The 18604-nt window shown below is 39.0% G+C and overlaps 1 protein-coding gene across 3 annotated transcripts in view; it reads left to right on the forward strand.

The window, feature by feature from the left end:
- The window catches only part of SHROOM2 (shroom family member 2), a 129347-nt gene that overhangs the window by 23551 nt on the left and 87192 nt on the right, over positions 1-18604 (forward strand). Inside the window, exon 1 of one of the 3 annotated variants that reach the window (XM_063341394.1) lies at positions 10031-10060. The exons of the other annotated variants lie outside the window; for them this stretch is intronic. Coding sequence (XP_063197464.1) covers positions 10046-10060 — 15 coding nt within the window. The 5' untranslated portion in view covers positions 10031-10045. Of the gene's footprint in view, positions 1-10030; positions 10061-18604 lie in introns of those variants that run through there. 3 annotated transcript variants of the gene reach the window in all.

Here is an 18604-nt window from a genome sequence, read left to right on the forward strand (position 1 = left end):
CTCTCTGAATCTCATTTGGCAAAAGAAACTTCAATGTAAGATTCAGGCTTCCTTTGTAATCTCCTTTTTCTGTTATTTTGTCACACCCTTTGTTTGCTTACATCTGTATGAACTCAACTATGCTTTACTTAAGAGAAAATATCATTGCTCCCAACATAACTGTGTGGGCTGACTGATTGGAAAATACAGCAGGCTGGCTTCTTAGCTGAGCTGTGGGTTTGATTTACTGTAAATGGGGTAATTAACCATAAGACACCATGCTGCTCGTGTCTGTGTGCAAAGAAGCTATGCAGCATTTGTGCTGAGTTGTTTACAGTTTTCTATTTTTGATCAATGGATTTTTTTGTAGTTAAATATAAGAAGATAACATTGGTATAACAAAACTTGAAATACAATGTAGAGAAATAGGCAAGACAAAACTTGCATTTTGTGAGATGCGCAGTTTGTGCACAGCGTTTCTAGCTCTCTTTTTAAGTATAGACCTAGCTCAGATTTTTGTATTTTGTTATTAAATAACTGAGAAGAAATTTGATTTGTGCTAACGATTGTTCTGGAGAGTCTTACTAAAGACTAATTGATGAAGGATCTGTGCTTTTTAACTTTTCACACAGAGAGATTTAGCAAGTACAGTACTTTCAAAGAAGGAATGGAGTGGTAGTCTCTGTTATTGCTATGATTGAGGTAAATTAGGCTATTTCAAGGGTGGTGTTTGTAAAAACAGTATCCTTGGGTATTTGGGTTTCTTGGTTTGTTTTTTGTTGGTGTGGTTTTTTTCTATTTCTTTGGATGGCAAAAGAAGCTTTTCAATAATTTTGTATTTGCTGGACCCTCTCTCTCCTGTAACTGAGATAAGCAGTAAAATTCTCATACTAGCAAAATTGTTATATTTATCTCTTCAGTAGACGATGAAAGTCTGTCCTCCAGCCTTATCATTCTACCATTTTGCACCATCTGTAGACAATTAAAAAAACAAGGTAAGAAAATATTGTTTGCTTTTTGTTCTATATAAATAAATGGAAGTGAGCATAATATCAGCCAAAGGAAACATTCCTATGTGATTGCAGCAAGGTTTGTCCAAAATAATAGACCTTGTATTTTGTAAATGTTTGGTTTGCCTCTGATGTTTAACATTTTAGGCTCTTTAATGTATTTGGGTGCATACCAGGCTAAGTGTAAAATTTCAAAATCCATTGGTGGAAGTCTTCTAAGACGGGACCACCTGCTGTGTTTGCTCTGCTGTTTCAATTACTCTATTATACAGTTTCTTCCGTTGTAAGTTAAGGAAGATGGAGGAGGCCACTCGGTTAAAGAATTACTTGACATTAGGTGTTTATGCTGGTCACCACTTTCCTGGTTTTGGAACAAAAAGGTTTATACAAATGACTTGTCTTGGAGTAAGTTTTCTATATCCACAGAACACCAAGTAGGGTTGGATCCACAAAAAGCTGAACCAAGGCTGAACTTCTTCCGCTTCCCGTGAACTGATGAGGAGATTGCGAGACTATCGTTTCCTGTGCACATCAGTAATTATTCTTGGGTTTTAACACTGAAGTAACTGTTGAAGCTGTGTATGAAGCTGGCTCTGTCACTCTAGTCACAGCACTACTGCTGGCTAGTGAACCAATTGTTAATAATAATAAATTCTTCAGGCTTTAAAAGTGTCTTCGTGTAACTAATATTACAGAAATAATGAGTGCTTTGGTATGAGACTTTAAATAAACCATGCAGAGCTGTATGGTAAACAGTAATGATTTTGGCCAAGAAACATCTGAGTCAGCACAGAAGATGGTCTGAAACGTTCCTTTGTCTTGTGCAAAAAATAAGGGCTTTCCTTGTACTGAGAGGACAGTGGTGGTCAGCATACCTCTAGTTTTACAAACAGCCTTCTACACCTCTGGTAGAAAATCAGATTTATGAACGTAATCCAAATGACGGCATTGTCTCTGTACCTTATCATGTGTCTGTGACTGCCAACTAAACCAAAACTGCAGTCAAACAGAAACCTCTGAAGCTTATAAGCAAAATCCGTTCTTGTCCTTAGTCCAGTCCTCTGTACAAGAAGGCCTCTCAAATGTTTGTAGGCACTGATACAGAATGACTTGCCAATCTTTGAGCTGTTTAAAAAGCTCAGCTCTAGCAGCATTTCCATTAAAAGCTGCCTCCAGGAGCTGCTGTTCTGGGTGAGGTGGTGTTGGTGTGGGAGACATAGAAATCACGCTACAGAAACTGCTGCACACCCCCTTCTTAGCCACAGTTAACACTGCACAAATACTGTCAAGTGATTAAATTTGTGCCTTACAAGACGTATGAGGAAATCATGCTTTAATACAACTTAAAGTATTAAGATAAATGGCATTAAAGTGCCTGTGATTTTAGAGGCAACTCAGATGCATTCTGCCACCTGGGTCTGTCACATAGTAATGTCCTGGTGACAAGGATGTAGCATGTATTCAGTAATGTAAACAGGTACAGTAATGGAAAAGCAGTGGATAGGGGAGTGTAAAACCTGTGTGTATGAAGCCCTGCAAATGTTTACTGGTAAGAGTATTTTTAAATTTAAAGACCTTATGTTGCCCTCTAACTCTGACTTGGGTTTGTATAGGAACGATGTTTTGAGCAAATCCGTCTTGTATCATGAAAATTAAAGGATTTAAATAACAGACATCTTCAGTTTCTACAAAGAAAGCATCTGTGGCTCCTATTTTTTTCACACTAAAAATAATGCTGCCTAGTAGACTGGATTTAATTTGTAACATTATCCTGTAAATACTTTAATGGCTAATGATGTGGGTCAATGCTAGGATGGGTGACTTAAAAGCTGTTAGTCTGTCCATTCTTGGTCATCTTTTGATAGTCTTCATTGCTGCTAATCTTTTGAAATTTATCTGAAAATGAGTAACAAAAGTTTTGACGTGACATTGTCCAGGTTTCAGTGGCAGCAGTGGAGATGGTAGTCTTTCACAGAGATAACTTCTTTTTTTGTTTAGTTTTTTTCTCTGTTGGCTATTCTGTCTGTATGCTCTTACTCTCCAGCTCTTAGTGGTGGTTGGTCCATGTCCTTTCTACCGCAGCCCCCAACTCCAATGCTGGAACAGCTCAAGGTCAAGAATCTGGCTGTTAAAGGAAACTGTTTTGTTTTGCATTAAGATTAATGGAGCTTTAAACTAACCAGGAGAGAAGGATTGTTCTGCTGAAATTGTTACACACATCCACCCTTTTCAGCAGACGGGTTTTTGTTCTCAGTAGTGCTGGAAATGAGTTTTTAACAGATTGCACAAGCAGTAAGATATTCAGTGCAAGTGTGTAATTCCTTTTTTAATGAAAGGTGAGATTGGATATGTCTAACAATGGCAATCATAATTAAGAAGTTAAGTGAACCCTAGACCATAGTGTTGCTCAGTAGGGGATAATTCAGTTGGAAATAACCTAAAATTACATTCCTATGCCTTTGTCCGTGTGTATGCGTTATGTTAGATTACTCAAACAATGAGATACACTCACTTTTCCAAGTGATTTGATGGAGACATGGAGAAGGGAATATAAGGAGGGGCCTCTGAGCCCTCCTCGTTGTCTATTCAAAAGGCATAATGCATGCTACCTTTTGCTCTAAACATCTTCATGAGTCCTTTTGGGAGCAATATGGCAGCTGCTTAATTTTGGAACAGAAATATCTCAAAGTAGAAATCAAGCAGAGGTGTTTTGTCAGTAGCATATTTTTCACGTGTGTAATCGGTTAACTTCTGGTCCTTTTTCTTCCCCATCACCTTCCAGACACACTTTGCTAGGCACTCTGTCTGGCTTGTGCAAGCATTGAGACGCATAACCAGCAACTCATGCCCTCTCTGTTTAATTCCATGTATTGGAGGGTACGGTACTAGAAGTAAAATATAGTATTGCCACTCAGTTCTGGCTCAGTCCAGTATCTCTTTGGCTGACTACAACCAGGCGATAACTTGCTAGTCTTTCTGATGAGTAGGAGGAGTTCACTGCATGTGTGCTGACCGCAAAAGCCTACACTGTCATTTTTCACTGAGAGGTTACACAGCCCAGAGATGAAATGTTAATGTTTCCTTTCAGCCATATACTTCCAAATTCTTGAGGCCTTTTTTAGCCAGTTGACTTGCATTTATTACTGGCTAAAGTATTAACATCTTCTGCTGTGCAGTACTTTAGAAGTATAGTTATCTACTTTTACTTTCTCCCCGTAAGACAGATGATGACCCTAGCGGGGATAAGGCAAAGACCAACAATTGGGGGTTTCTCCTGCAGCTGGAGTTTTCTAAGGAAAATAAATCAAATCTGAATTTGTACAGGAATGTTTGCCTTGCATTCCACACACTGAGTCAATTTATCTCAGGGGCTCTCTTTTTCCTCCTCCCCACCCTCTTTAAAGGCTTGGTGACTGGAAAAAAAAGGAGGGGTGTATGGTAGATGGTAGAAAGAGATTTTGTAGCCACTGGTGCCAGGAATCATCAAGGAATGCTTAAGTAGTGCCTCCTGTGACAGCATCCAGTCTATTGGAAAAGCAGCATGTGCCATCTGGCTTTGATTTTGACTTAATTAAATGCATGCAGCCGTTTTTAACAACTCAACTGAGATTCAGCTGTCTTGACGTTTTGTAAAGAGCTAGAGTTGGATTTTGTTGGGGAAGCTACAATAGTCACCTGATTTATGTTGTTCGGTTCCCTTTCAGTGTGGTCCATGCAGTTTTCTGATATTTGAGTGACAATTGTGTTTAAATAAACTCTTAAGACACGCTGACTCTTGGAAGCCTAATTCAGTAGGGTTTTTCCACTCCAGATTCTGGGTTTTTTCTTAGAACTGCAGTACTGTGGATTTTTTTAATAGTGAAAGGAGATTCTTAAGTTCAGCCAAGTAATTTGTCTGGGAAAAAGGCAAGCTTCTTTGTTGAAGAAGTTAGATTACTCCACCCAAAGACTCCATATCAATGGGATTTTAGCTCTGAGTGGGGAGGCAGGAAGGGGATGAATGGGGGGAAGGAGGAAAATGCTGTCTTTGCTCTTAAGCCAGAGACCTTCTTAATGCAGAGAATAGCAAGGAACTACTTTTCATGGCCAGCAAACCATCTTGTACTGATGAGAGCCTGCCCTTTTAGTTCTTTTCTCAGTTGTTTCGTCTTGCATCTTCACTCTAACAATAACTTACCTACGCCGATGAAGGAAGTTGAAAAAAATCTCTGCAAAATTCTATCTGTTTTGTAATTTTAAAAAAATACTCCTTTTGTTCTGAGTGCTAGGTATCTTGAATTTGAGGCTTTATAATTTTGATCTTTAAAATTTTCAAAAAAATTCAAGGGAAGAAAAATTCATAAAAATACTATTTTTATTTAGCATCTAGGTGAGATGAACAAAGACTCATTCAAATTCCCCTTTTTACTTCGAGTTTTATCAAGTTGACTAGTGATATTGGTGAAGTATTAATGTCAGGTAAGTCTTCTACCATATTTCTGAAATGTCCAAACAGTAAATTTTTCTGTTTTCCCTCCATCTATAGAGGATTACTCCATTTGTTCCCATTTTTATCATTGGAAATGGTATATTCTTGGAAAGCCCTTGCTGAAGAGGGAGTTGTTTTATAATTATGTGTGCAGGAGTATCTGGCCCTTTTCTGGTTCTATATTGCAATAAATGTTTTTGCTTTTTAATCTTTCTAGCTCTCTTATTTTTAGCAAGTTATCCTTGGCCAGTTGCCACCCATTGTATGAATGGAATTCTACAGCTCTCCTTATGAATGTCAGTTTGCTTAGACCTCTTTAGCTGATTCAGTAAGTACAATATCCAGATCCCTCCTGCTGTGTCTTAACAGCTGTTCTGCAGGCTTGGGGTAGATTTAATATTTCATTTACATCCTTCTCTTTTTACCCTTCCACTCCCACCCCCCCCAAAACAAACAAACCCTCCAACCTATAACGGGCATTCTGGCCTGCTCATTCAAGAAAGAGGTTTTATGAGCTCATCAGCAAGCCCTCACATGTCCATTCCCCTTTACTCATTCATGTTTGAAATCAGGATTTATAAAAAAAAAAAACAATAAAAAAAGTTTGTGTTTTGACAACCTTGGTGATTGGTCCATAGCATGGAGAGATAGCTGTCAAACTTCCTCATGCAACTCTACTAAATATGTCTTGAGCCTATCCTTGAGAGCCCTGTTCCTAAGGGTGAGGGACGGGACTGCTGGAGTTCTGCTTTCATGCATGTTGCATTCTTAGCCTTTACATTCAGACTGTGAAAAAGGTTACAAATAATGTTTCTTGCAAAGGAGGCACTTATTAGAGATAACCAAGCAACATCTTAGTTCTAATGTTAATCTGATTACTGTAGCACTAATTGACTCAAAGCAGTTGAGAATTGAGAAGCTTTACATTCTTATTGTCCACCTGCATGTGTAATCATCAGGATAAGGAGAGGCTGGGTATTTTGAACAGCTCGGATTGTTTGGAGTGACTTTCTCAAAATCACTTTGCTAGTATGTATTGTGTGTGCATTATTATTTTTATTTATTGCAAAGTTAAATAATTGAATGGAGAAGCCCCCAAATCTTTATTTTTGTTGATTATGAATTGAGTATCAGAGCATGAGATTCTTTTTCCTTAGTACGAATGCACTTATCATAGAATACCAGGTTGGAAGGGACCTCAAGGATCATCTGGTTCAACCCTTCTTGGCAAAAGCACGGTCTAGACAAGATGGCCCAGCACCCTGTCCAGCTGAACCTTAAAAGTGTCCGATCTCGGTGAATCCACCACTTCCCTGGGGAGATTATTCCAATGGCTGGTTGTTCGCATTGTGAAAAATTTTCCTCTTGCATCCAATTGGAATCTCCTCAGAATTAACTTGTACCCATCACCCCTTGTCTTTTCCATGTGACTCCTTGTAAAAAGGGAGTCTCCATCTTCTTTGTAGCCATCGTTTAAATACTGGAACATGGTGACAAGGTCTCCCCTAAGCCTTCTTTTCTCAAGGCTGGACAAGCCCAGTTCTCTCAGCCTTTCCTCATATGACAGGCTTCCCAGTCCTTTGATCACCTTGGTGGCTGTTTTCTGGACCCTCTCCAGCCTGTCCACATCTTTTGTGTATAGTGGGGACCAAAACTGAACACAGCATTCCAGGTGTGGCCTGACAAGCATTGAGTAGAGTGGGATAATGACTTCTTTGCCTCTGCTGGTGATGCCCTTGTTGATGCAACCCAACATCCTGTTGGCTGGCTTTGCCGCAGCAGCACACTGTTCACTCATATTGAGCTTGTTGTCGACCAGGACCCTCAGGTCTCTTTCCACAGAGCTGCTCCCCAGCTGGGTAGATCCCAGCCTGTGCTGCACTCCTGGATTACATTTTCCCAGGGGCAAGACCTTACACTTTGTCCTTGCTAATTTAGATTGTTTTACTTGTGTTTATCCCAGGTTGTTTTAGTGGGATTGCTGCATGGTCTCTCTGGACTTGATGGTGGCACTATTGTAGTGGTAGACATGCTTTTATGTAATTTTAAGAAAGCATTTGTCTACTTTTCTCTGATTTTGGAGACATACCATCAACATATACAAACAACATTCACAGTTTTACTTACCAGGAAACAGGTAAGCAAGGCAATGGAAGCTGGAAAGTTGGAAATAAATCTCCTTCAGGAAAGTTATCCAATTGTTCTGCCTGTTTCCTCTCCGCCCGCATATTTATTTGTTTGAAGGAGACTGTGTAGGATGGAAACTTGAGCCAGAATTAGGCTGTGGTAAGAGAAAAGGAAATGATTCAAGATAGCAGCTCTTACTCAGTTAGATTGAAGCTGGCCGCAAGTTCATTTGGCACCACCTGTGATTTACAATTGTGGAGCATCACTTGAAGAGCTCTAAGAATGCAAACTAGAGAAATGCCTACAATTACAGCCAGGTTATGCTATGAGTCCCCGGTCTGAGAGCAGGAGTGTGGTTTCTTACCTTCATAGCCTATGTGTATCCGTCCTTGGGAGACCTTTCCCAGGTGATGGTGTAGCAGAGGAAGCCTTGGGACTTAACTGTGCAGAAGGTCCAGGAGTTGAACCTTGCTGATTAGTGGCTCAGCTGTAGACTAAGTCAAGAAGGGTGTAAAACAACTGAAACCACCATTGTCTTGAGTGAGACTACCTCTCTACAGTAGTTCTCCTCAGCTCTGATCTTGTCTGAAAAGTAGTCTGCTTGTCTTCTCTAACCTGTTACTGAGTTGACTTCTGCTTCTTCTTGATCCACAATTTCAATTTCAGTTGCATGCTTCTTCTAAGGTTTAGCAAAACTGTTTGCTTTATACTTATCTTGTAGTAGGTGCTCCCTATAGAGGACTGAATTGGCGATTAGTGTTACGATGAATCACGGTGCATTTTCTTATGTACTCAATTGTAAGTTCTCTGGATGAAGAAACAGTCGAACTATATTCTTGTAGCATGTAGGTCTTGGTGCTTGACTAAGGGTCTAAAAGATGATGATGGTGCAAGCTTTTCATCGTTTGTACAGTTAACTGTGGTTCTCCATTGACTAATTTTTGGGGGAACTGACATTTGAACCTGAAGATGTTTTTACTGTTTCACTTTGCTTCACTTACAGGATATGCAAGTGCATGCATGTACGTGCATATAGTAAGAAATGGAGTAAAAGGACCCATAAGGTGAAGATTAGATTAATATCTTCATCACCCCTTCATATTTCTAATTGTGAATCAGTTACTTAGAGGAGGATGTTCTAACCAAATAAGCAAAGAATGTAAAAACACGAGGTCTCAAAATCGTAGAGCCTCACTTCCTCAAAAACTAAGGAGGTGTTTGAGAAAAGAGCTCTGTAGCTAGTTTTTTGAGGGTTGTTGATCTACTTTCATCCAATGTAATACTTCTCATAGAAGAATTCAAAAGCCTTCACACTGACTACAGTTTAAACTTTATTCAGGGAACCAGCACTGTGTCTTTTATTAAAACATCTCTATGTTGCATTGAGAAATGAAATTAACAATTTCTGTGTGGCACAATTTGGTTATTATAAGAGAAATTGTTAGTTGTGACTCTTGAAAGTGCTAGTTGGAAGACACAGGAGACTTACTGAAAATTGAAAATTAAAAAACTTACTTGGAGTTTGAAAAGAGGGACCAAAACTTTTCCTCTGTATTCACCACCTTCTCCTTTGACTACTAGAAAGGAGGGAGAGGGTCAACACTTCAATAAACAGCAAGGAAGAGTTTTTTAATAAGTTCTCTAAGACTTTATTTTCAAAGAACGTTTGCTTTAATGTATTTTCAAGTAGAATATTTTGACCAGCTTCACTTTTTGCTTTCACAGTTGAGATTTTTTTTTTTTAGACAGGAAGAACACAGATTTCAAATCATTAGGGTTTTGTGCATTAATTATGATACATAGCCTTTTCTCTGCCAAAAGAAGTGTGATGATAAATCTTAAGCAGGAAGTTCAGAGTATTTTTTTTGTTTTTTACTTGTTGTGTGGATGTGTGACAAAGGGCGCTTTTAATGAGGAGAATATCTCTGGGAGAAGAGAGGGGTTAAAGCAAGCCAGTCTCATTTCTTCTTAAATGTTTGGAGGTTTAGACCTAAGAGAAGAACAGGCCTTTTCTCCGATGTGGGTAGGCCTTGGATTTTCTGGATTTTGTTGACTGAAACCTGCTCTGTGACATGTAGCCAGGATGCTTGAAGATAGACTTGTTCCATGGACAAAACAGAAAGTAGAGTGAACAGTGTACCTATGTTATGTGTGGGGATCTGGGCTGCAATAAACTCCTTAAGTTACCTTGTTCAGATGAGAAAGCAAAATATTATTTGTACAGTGACAATAGTTGAGTGTGCGTGTAGTATATAGATCCCTTTTAAAATACAGGAGGGCTACGACCTCACATTCCAGAGGAGATTAAGTAGAAAGCATCAGTAAAAGCCATCTGTAATCAGATTCTCTGCACAGTTTTTCTTTTAGTGCTTTTGATCTAAGACGAAGCCAATGAGTGATGTGAAAGTCGCCTTAGCAGAGCATGAAACTTCCGAACTTCATGCATTTGGCACATGTTCAAATGGCTCTGTGTGGGGTGAGTTGTACTTTAACCTTGAGCTTCAGGCATGCCACTAGAGAGTCCAAGCACTTTTATTTGTCCTCTTTTTTCCTTGGTTAATATATTCTGTCTTATAAGTGAAAATATTTAACAGAATGACGTTTTTTTCATTGTTTCCACAAGTCAGATGTTAAATGTCACAATCCAGATAACTTTCCTTTTTTTAACCACTTTCCAAATTCAAGCTACTATGTTAAACCATTTCAGTTTGGGAGCTGGCCAAAGTTAGATGAGGAGTTTCTTATCTAGCCTAGTCATTCTGCAAGCATTCCCTTAAAACTATCCTTGAGCCTGGAGAAATGAGCTGGTAAAGTCTTGCTGTGTCTGAACTTTGCCTGCCCAGCATCTTGGAGAACTATGAATTTAATAGAAATGTGCTCTAGCAGTAAATACTTTGGAAGGGATCCTATTTCGCTGTTGCTCAATGCAACAAAGAAATAGCAAATATATCACAGTATTGCTTTCATGCCAGTTAAAGCAATAGGTGTTTGATATTTGTGGTTATCCCATACTGTGGGACAGAGTTTGATGTATCTTCTGTACCAGTATTGTGTTTGTTCATCTGTCTCGTGCAATCTGTACAACTTTTTTTAAAAAAAAATTTTTTTTAAAACAGCTTTTCATGACTGGTGGTGTGTGGCAGTTTCCGTTAGTTTAAAAGAAAACCTGTTAAATGTCAACATGTTAAGACATCACTGTAAAATAATTCCTTAATGCTCTCAAATGTTGCTATTGTGTCCATTTAACAGAGAGGTGTTTTTCTCTTCAGCCACAGAACAACTGCTGAAAAATATTCCTCACTTGATGGGGTTATTTTGCTTGCTTTCCTTCTCCCCAGTTAATTGATTTGGATCACTTTTTTGCTTGGCACGCTAATTAGGTTAAATTGGTGTACAGTAAGACTCATACTTCACTACATGTCTTCTCATGCCAGAAAAATGTTAGCTTTTTTTTCTGCTACAGAGCTCCTTACAACACTCTCTTGCACTTCCGTGCCATTGACCGAGCAGACAGGCAGATTTAGAAGGCTGGAGGGTGGTTCTGTATTTCGTCTCTTCCATCTCTTAGTTTATTTAGCCTCTGGGATGTGCTCATTTGCAAGCAATGCACAGCCTGGTACAAACTACTAGAAATTTGTCAGCCACAAAACAACGGAGAGAATCCCTAACTCAAATTTTATACATTGTAACTTTTTTCCTCAAAGACAGGCTGTATATTTGATAGGCATAGGCAAATCTGTAAATATTTCAACCCTATTAATGTTACAATACTGGTAAGTTTTTCAATGTGACTTATACTAGAGATAGTTATATAAAGATAATACTCAGTACAGCGCAGAATAATTGCTCCAGTGTTAAAACCAGTGTACTTGAAAGTGAAGGGAAGGGTCTTTATTTCATTTATTTTAGGGTGAAAGAGCAAAACTGCCGCTTTAAATAGTTTTTGTTTTTTCTGTGCTGTAATTTGCTGCAGCCTGAGTGTTTCACCACGGGTATGGCTGGGGTGGGGCGGTTCTGAGAGAGCCTTCAAGTGGGCATTAAACCACGGTGGGGACTTTATGTCCAGCACTGAGTTTGCACAAGTCATAACAGTTTACCAAGGCATTGCGTGGATCTCTCTGCACCCAGGTGCCCATGGAACCTCAGGGGCCCCGAGGGCAGGCAGGCAGGCAGGAGCTCCAGGAGAGGAGGTGTGCTGCGTGGCAAGGCCAGCAAACCTAGCCATGGCCTCTCCCAAGGGCCACCTCTGCTTTGCTCCCTGGTCCCGTGCCAGGAGGTTGCTTTGAGTTGTTGCAGGCTGGCTGATGGAATTACCCTTTGTTTTTCCCCCTTCGGTACTAGGGCAGCATAAAAGCACCCGTGTCACAAATGAATTTCTGTAAGGGCATGTATTTATTTAACTTTGTGTTCTTTTTCCGATTTTTTTGTTATTTTTCCTCTTTTTCCTTTTTTTTGTTTTTTAAATTGGGAAAATAGCTGTTCCTCTTGAAAAAGCTGGTACAGCGTTGTAGGTTAAGGATGATGCTCCTCTGTGAAAGGAGGCTGACTTTTGGGGGTTTGGAGTTCATGTCTTCCACTATGTTCTTAGAAAATTATGACATGTTGCAAAATGGAGTTGCTTTAAAAGTGCTTTTTAAATATGTCATTCACTCTAGTGAAAATATCCATAATGTTAAAGTTGATTAAAATGTGACTTTTCATACTATTTTTCTTTTGCACAGGATTTGAGTATGTGCTGATAAGTTTTATGTGATTTATTATTTTTTTTTTAATCAGTAAATGAGCGGCACTTTTTTACTTGTAATCTTATGATAGAAGACTCAGTGTATTTTTTTTTTTCTGGCACTGTGCTGCTTATATTTTCAAATCCTCTTGACAAGCAGAGCAACTGTTGTGCTCCTTGTGCATATATATAATTAACAAGCTGCTTGTGTTGCCTCCTAATCTAGATTATCATCCTGAAGAAAAAAAAATGTTTTCCTTTCGCAAAGAGAAGATTGAAAGGCTGAGGTGTGACATAATACCAGCATGGAGGAGTAGCATTACCAATTAATAACACTATCAGGAGAAGGAGGCTTGTGTTCCTTATCACAAGGCCATTTTTAAAGTTGCACGGTTTTTAAAACTCAGCCAATTTTTCCTCGTTTGCGTTTGACAGGCTTTCTGTAAGAATCCTGAAAATGCACATTTGGTTTAGTGTGAGGTCAGCAATGTTTTTATTGCATTTTGAACTTTTTGTTTGCCATTTGTAGGAAGTTTTTTAAAATTAGACTTTTACAGCTTTAAGCCATTTTAGTGAGTAAATCATACTGTTATTAAGTACACTAATTTACCAGTTTATTCACTGTTTTGGGCTTAGCTCTTGGAAAATTGATACTGAGACAGGCAGCTATAGTTCTGATGTCAGATGATATTGCTGGCTCTGTGGCAGCAGACTGTCTGGTCCTTTATCTTTTAGAAGATCACTGTAGGGAACTTTGCATGTGTAATAGAGTTTATGCTACCTGTATTCCTCTGGAGATTTATTTACAGTGAAGTAATGAATGGGGAAAACTAGTAGCCTTTAATGCAGACCACACTGTAGTGGCTATGCCAGGTAGGACCAAGAGGGTGAACTTCTGAAGCAGAACAAATAGACTCTTTGTAGACTTCCTTTTTTATTCCTAGTAAGTTGCTACACAACATAGCTGTGTATTGGACCCCAAAAGTGCTTCAGTCACTTTTGTTAATAACTAAACTATCCAACTAAGAGGTCTGTTCTTTGCATTTTGTCCCTCACTGATAAATAGGAAATATGATACTCCCAGTGTGAAATGAAGTACAACAGTATTCCAGAAACAGTATATGGATGTTTCTCTGGATCACAGCCTTTAAACTTCAGGGAAGAACCACTGTACAGAAAAAGTTCTAAAATATGAATAGTAAAAGAGTGAAGAATTCAAAGGGTGTGTACTAAAAAGATAGTACTTTCAGAAAGTTAATTCAAATTTTGAAACAGTCTTGCAATACGAATAATAACTATAGTAGATAACGAGTAAAGGAGGGAAGAGAGAGGGACTGGTATTTGTAATGAGAAAACTATGAATAGAAGACAAAAACAAACTTGTGGTTTGGATAACCACATGGAAAATGCAGTGAGATTTTATTTGTATTAAACTGGATGATGCCCAGACAAGGAGAAACCTATGAATGATAGCTGTAATGGATCTGTTGTAGCTCTAAAATCCCGTATGTAGCCAACCAGTCTCTCCAGCTTCATATAGCTAGCTAATATTTCAGAGTAAGAAAATTCCTGGTTTTTCTGTACAGAAACATAAACCAGTGGCTTGCTTTAACTGGTAATGTCCATGCACTTGAAATAGCTTCATGAAATGTACAGCTCGGAAAATAAAAGTATGTGAACGCTGCAGGAGTCCCTGCAGCTTTCCTCAAATAATGAAATGGGAATTTTAGGTCTTTTATTGCAGAGTTATCTAACTTCCTGCACTTCAGTCTTACTCATGCTCTGGAAAACCCCTAATATAAAAAGCTGCAGTTCTTCCCTCTGTTGAGCGGCTCAAGAGGTATCAGCCACAGCCCACATTGGCACGATACCGTGGCTGCTAATACCTACTGTGTGGTATGGACCCAGGCCGACTTAAATGGACTCTGGCTAGCCCAACTTTGCCTTCTTGTATCTTGGAAAAAACAAATGTGTTTTTCTCCACAGTTCACTTAGAAGTAAAAAGTATTGTTCAGCTTACTGGGAGGAAGCTGAGAGTTTTGGGATGTACTCCCAGAAGGCACATCTGTACCTCTAGAGACAACTAGAGGCAACTTTCCTCCAAATTCGCATAGCTGCCTGTCTTTCTGGTGTGTCTGCGTAGTACTTTTCTCTCCCCAAGGTGCCTTTGAAGGTACAGACCTGTGTTTCTGAAACACCAGATGTGCATAAACAGGAGGAACTTAGCCATCTGACCTCATGCCTCTCATAGTCCTTAGCTATTCTTGAGACAGAGAAACTAACAACAACACAATGTATAGGGGTAGCTGTCTAACAAAAAAAACCAGTGGGTTTGTACTGACCTGCTTAGTAAGAGGCATACAGTATGTTCTTATTTGCAATAGCCTTCAACTTGGATCTGTAGTAATAATACACTCTTTTAGTATAAAAAACAAATAAAAACAAAAGCTCCAAATCTACTTTTAGATATGCCATTTCTTTTACCTGTTAAAAGGAGAATTATAGTTCTTAGCAGAAATAGCAAGGTTCATCTTCAGGACCTGAGATGACAAATACTTAAAAATGTACATTAAGCAGTCTTCAGGTCCACAGCTAGACCAAACAAAAAAAACCCCAGAGGCTAAGAAACTGGTCATTACAGTGTCTGACACTTAGCTCCTAGAGTTCATATACAGTTTATTAAGTGCTCAAAATAGGAAGTCCAGAAACCGTCCTGTTGAGCAAGGAACTATGTAAGGAAGTATCCCATCATGAACATCTGAACAGAGAAACAGTCTGAATTCTCCCTCATTAAATCAAAGTGGAGAGTCAAGACTGGAGAGAAAAGCAAATTTACAAACCACAAGCTTAGGGGTGAGCTCCTGTTTCTTCCCTCCCCACCCCTTTCTTTTTTCCTTCTTTTTTTTTCTGAGTTGGGGATTACTAATTACTCTCCTCTTAAAATGAAGCCAAAGTGGTCAGCGGCAGAAATCGTGATGGCTCATCTTTCATGTTCTATCCAAATGTTGGGATGTGTGTCCAGAAAATGGGAGACGCTTCCTTCCTCTGCTTGAGGGCGATTTGAACTCGCATCTCCTAGGGCTGGGAGACTGCCACCAGGCTGGGTGCTGGGACACTGCTGTGCGCCTCACTCATTCTGCAGAAGCAGTCGTGGACTGGTGGCGCTGGAGTGAGAGTACAAAGGGAATGTGGTGGGTTTTTTTCTTGTTTTTTTTTCCTTTTTTTTTCTTTCTTTCTTTTTTTGCAGACCATGACTAGGATGGTTTTTGGAGGAGAGGTGAGTGGGCAGTCTTAGGTACAGATTTCAGTTCCCAGTATTTATGTCTATAATGAGGAACATAAACACTTGTGGAAGTTGAGAGAAAAACCTGCAATTACTCTTCTCTATGAATGTGACACATCTGTCAGGTGTTTGGCTAAAAGAACATCTTTTCTAAAGCCCCCTCCTAATAACATGAGATTAAAACATGTTTCTGCATCATTAGCATTTAAAGGGTGGGAGATACTCCATCACCTAAAAACCCAACCTAGTCAGCTGCAGCCCAGTCCTTAGCATAACTACTGAGACACAGAACCACTCAGCGATGTACCAGTCTCCAATTAATTTTTTTGCAGTATCTTAAAGTACACCCACTTATTCTTCAAGCAACTATGAGTGAGGAATCCAGGAAGGATTTACCGGTGGGTAAAAAATGCATTGATTCAGCCAAATTTTGAGGCTATTTTAAGAAACTGCCTGTTGTTTCTATAGCAAAAGGCGGCAAGAAACTGCCTTGCTGGAAAGATTGCATAGACTGTTGCACAGATTAAAGTAAGCTTGAGCTATAGATTTTAAGCTTCAGCTCAGAAATGGTAGAAGACCAGTTGGATGATGGATTTACCTAAGAATGCAAGGCATTCCCCAAGTTTCTGTAAGTAACGTGGTTCAGCCCTGCAGGTAGCTGTGTACCAGTGAAGTCTAAGCCTGCGTGGTTGGTGATCCAGAATGAAGGCAGGCATGAGGCAAAAGCAGCAGGTGTCTCCAGAAACCAAAGTATTACAAGAATTACATGCCTCTAAATGCAGTTTTTATTAAAAGTAAAAAAAATTCATCCTCATGATTTGAGTTTGTGATGCAACTAATGTAATGCTGATCATAGTCTTAGATGTATAACAGAATCGTCACCAAATACTACAGTTTCCTGTATCACAAAATGTTGAATTATCCTATAGAAGGCTGGTCAGCCTCTGTCCCCAAAACAAACGATGCAGAAACACATTGCCTATTTCATTTGGAAGGCAGAAGGCTTTCCAGTTGCTGGCTTAGTCAAACCTTCAACTTTCTTTTATCATCATAAATGAAATCTTAATAAAAGGTTTTCCTACAAGTTAGAGTGTAAAAATTACTGAATTCAGAGAGAATTTAAATACAGTGCAAACAAAGCTTTGCAGTATGTAGCTGTTGTGATGCAGTATGCAGTTTAAATATTTGAGTATCATTCGGAAGAGTAGATTGTTTCTCTGGTGTTTTTAGTGATGGTAGATGTTTTTTTTTTGAACTCAACATGGAGCTAAGTCCTGTAATGCTTTGTGACCTAGTGATATTGTAGGATGAGTTTGAGATTTGCTTTGAAATTTCAACCTCCAAATCAGTGTTTAAAAAAATACTCCCTCCTCCTTTGTGATTGAATCTCAGCTTACGTGCATAGATCTTATGCATAAAACAAAATTCAGGCTTTTTGGCTAGGGAATCCTTTGCACTTCACCAATTGAAGAATCATGTCTCCGCTCAGAATATGCTTTTGGGGCAAGGCAGGCTGTGGTGACAGGCTTGAGAATGAAAAGGAAGTTTTGAATGTAAGTACCACCTACAGTGGGCAGGCTCTCCAAAAGACCACGTTGCTTTTCTCTGAAGATGGTCATAGGAATATGCCTGTGGAAAAATTGTCAGGACTATCAAACAGTGGGTTAAAATACTGCTTTGCTCCCAGCTCTTGCATACTTCAGCATTAAGCTTGTAAGATCTGTCTTGTCTCAAAGGAAAACAGCTGTTTCATGGCTTTCATAAATAATACAGACAGTATCTTGTGGGTTCCACAAAATACTCCATTTCCTTAACAGTGTTACAGACTCATTTCAGAGTATCAGTGCAGGCAGTCTTTAATGGTGTGTCAGTTATCAAGATGTGCGAGTTCAGCATCTCCTGTGCAGTGTGGTATTTAGAACCGTCAACCTCCTGGCAATGCTGACATCCTAAACTAGCGTGCTAAGACATGAATTTTTCATTAGTGTGGTTGCATACTGCTGGAATACACACTTGGAGTGCTTGTGTTCGCCAGCATAGGCGGCAGTGGGAGACGTAAGCCATATGTATGATGGCATGCACATGTGCATATGTAGCGATCCCACCACCAGTGTGGGAAAAATAGAAGGATAATTATAAACTTTCTCGTGTTGTGCGAGAATTATTGTACAAACATTCTTCCCTGAAATTCCACTCATACTCGAGCAAGTGCTGTGCGGTGGAGTTGTGACTTGTGCTGCATGAACGGGATGTGTCTTTTAGTAAGTGCATCTGCACATATGACAGATATTCTTGCCAAACAGAAATACAGATGTTTGTCAAACTGAGTAGTTTCATCATAATTAAATATATACCTTCTTAATAAGAAAAAGCAGCTAATTGCATGTGTAATGTTTTGATATTTCTTTAAAACTTTTTTTTTTAAGGTCTTTGGAGTAATATGCCTGCTCTTAGGGCTAATTATGTCAGCAACATGTGTTATACAATGAAGCTTTTGAAAAAGAGCTACAAATGAAAGCCAATTTGGAAAACATCCATTTAGAGTAGTAAGCATACTCTAATTTCAGAATATGAGAATTCTTCTGTGCTACATCACAATTTACGGCTAAAGCCATGCAGCTTTTTGAAGCTTCTGTTTGTGTGTTTTGTGTAGATTTCCATTATTTTAATCCATGGTGATTTTAGTACATTAGTTGCTAATTCACAGCATGATCCTATAATTTCTCAAGAAAAAAAAATAACCTTTGTCGTGTGAATATGAATTACGTGACCCAGTATTATTATCTTATTGGTTAATTATCCCTTATTAATCCTAGGAAAAATTAGACCTCTAAAGTAGAGAAAAGGTGGCAAGATACTTGCAGACATGCCAAAAATGCTTGCATATCTAATATCTATGGTAAATTTTTCATGAGGAGGCAATATCTGCTAATGTTCCATGATGTTATTAAGTAATGGAGTTGTAAGGAATGGTATATAGAACAGCTACACAAAATGAAGAACCTGAAATCATG

Source organism: Chroicocephalus ridibundus, chromosome 1 (genome assembly GCF_963924245.1).
Source record: "Chroicocephalus ridibundus chromosome 1, bChrRid1.1, whole genome shotgun sequence".
Lineage (NCBI taxonomy): Eukaryota > Metazoa > Chordata > Aves > Charadriiformes > Laridae > Chroicocephalus > Chroicocephalus ridibundus.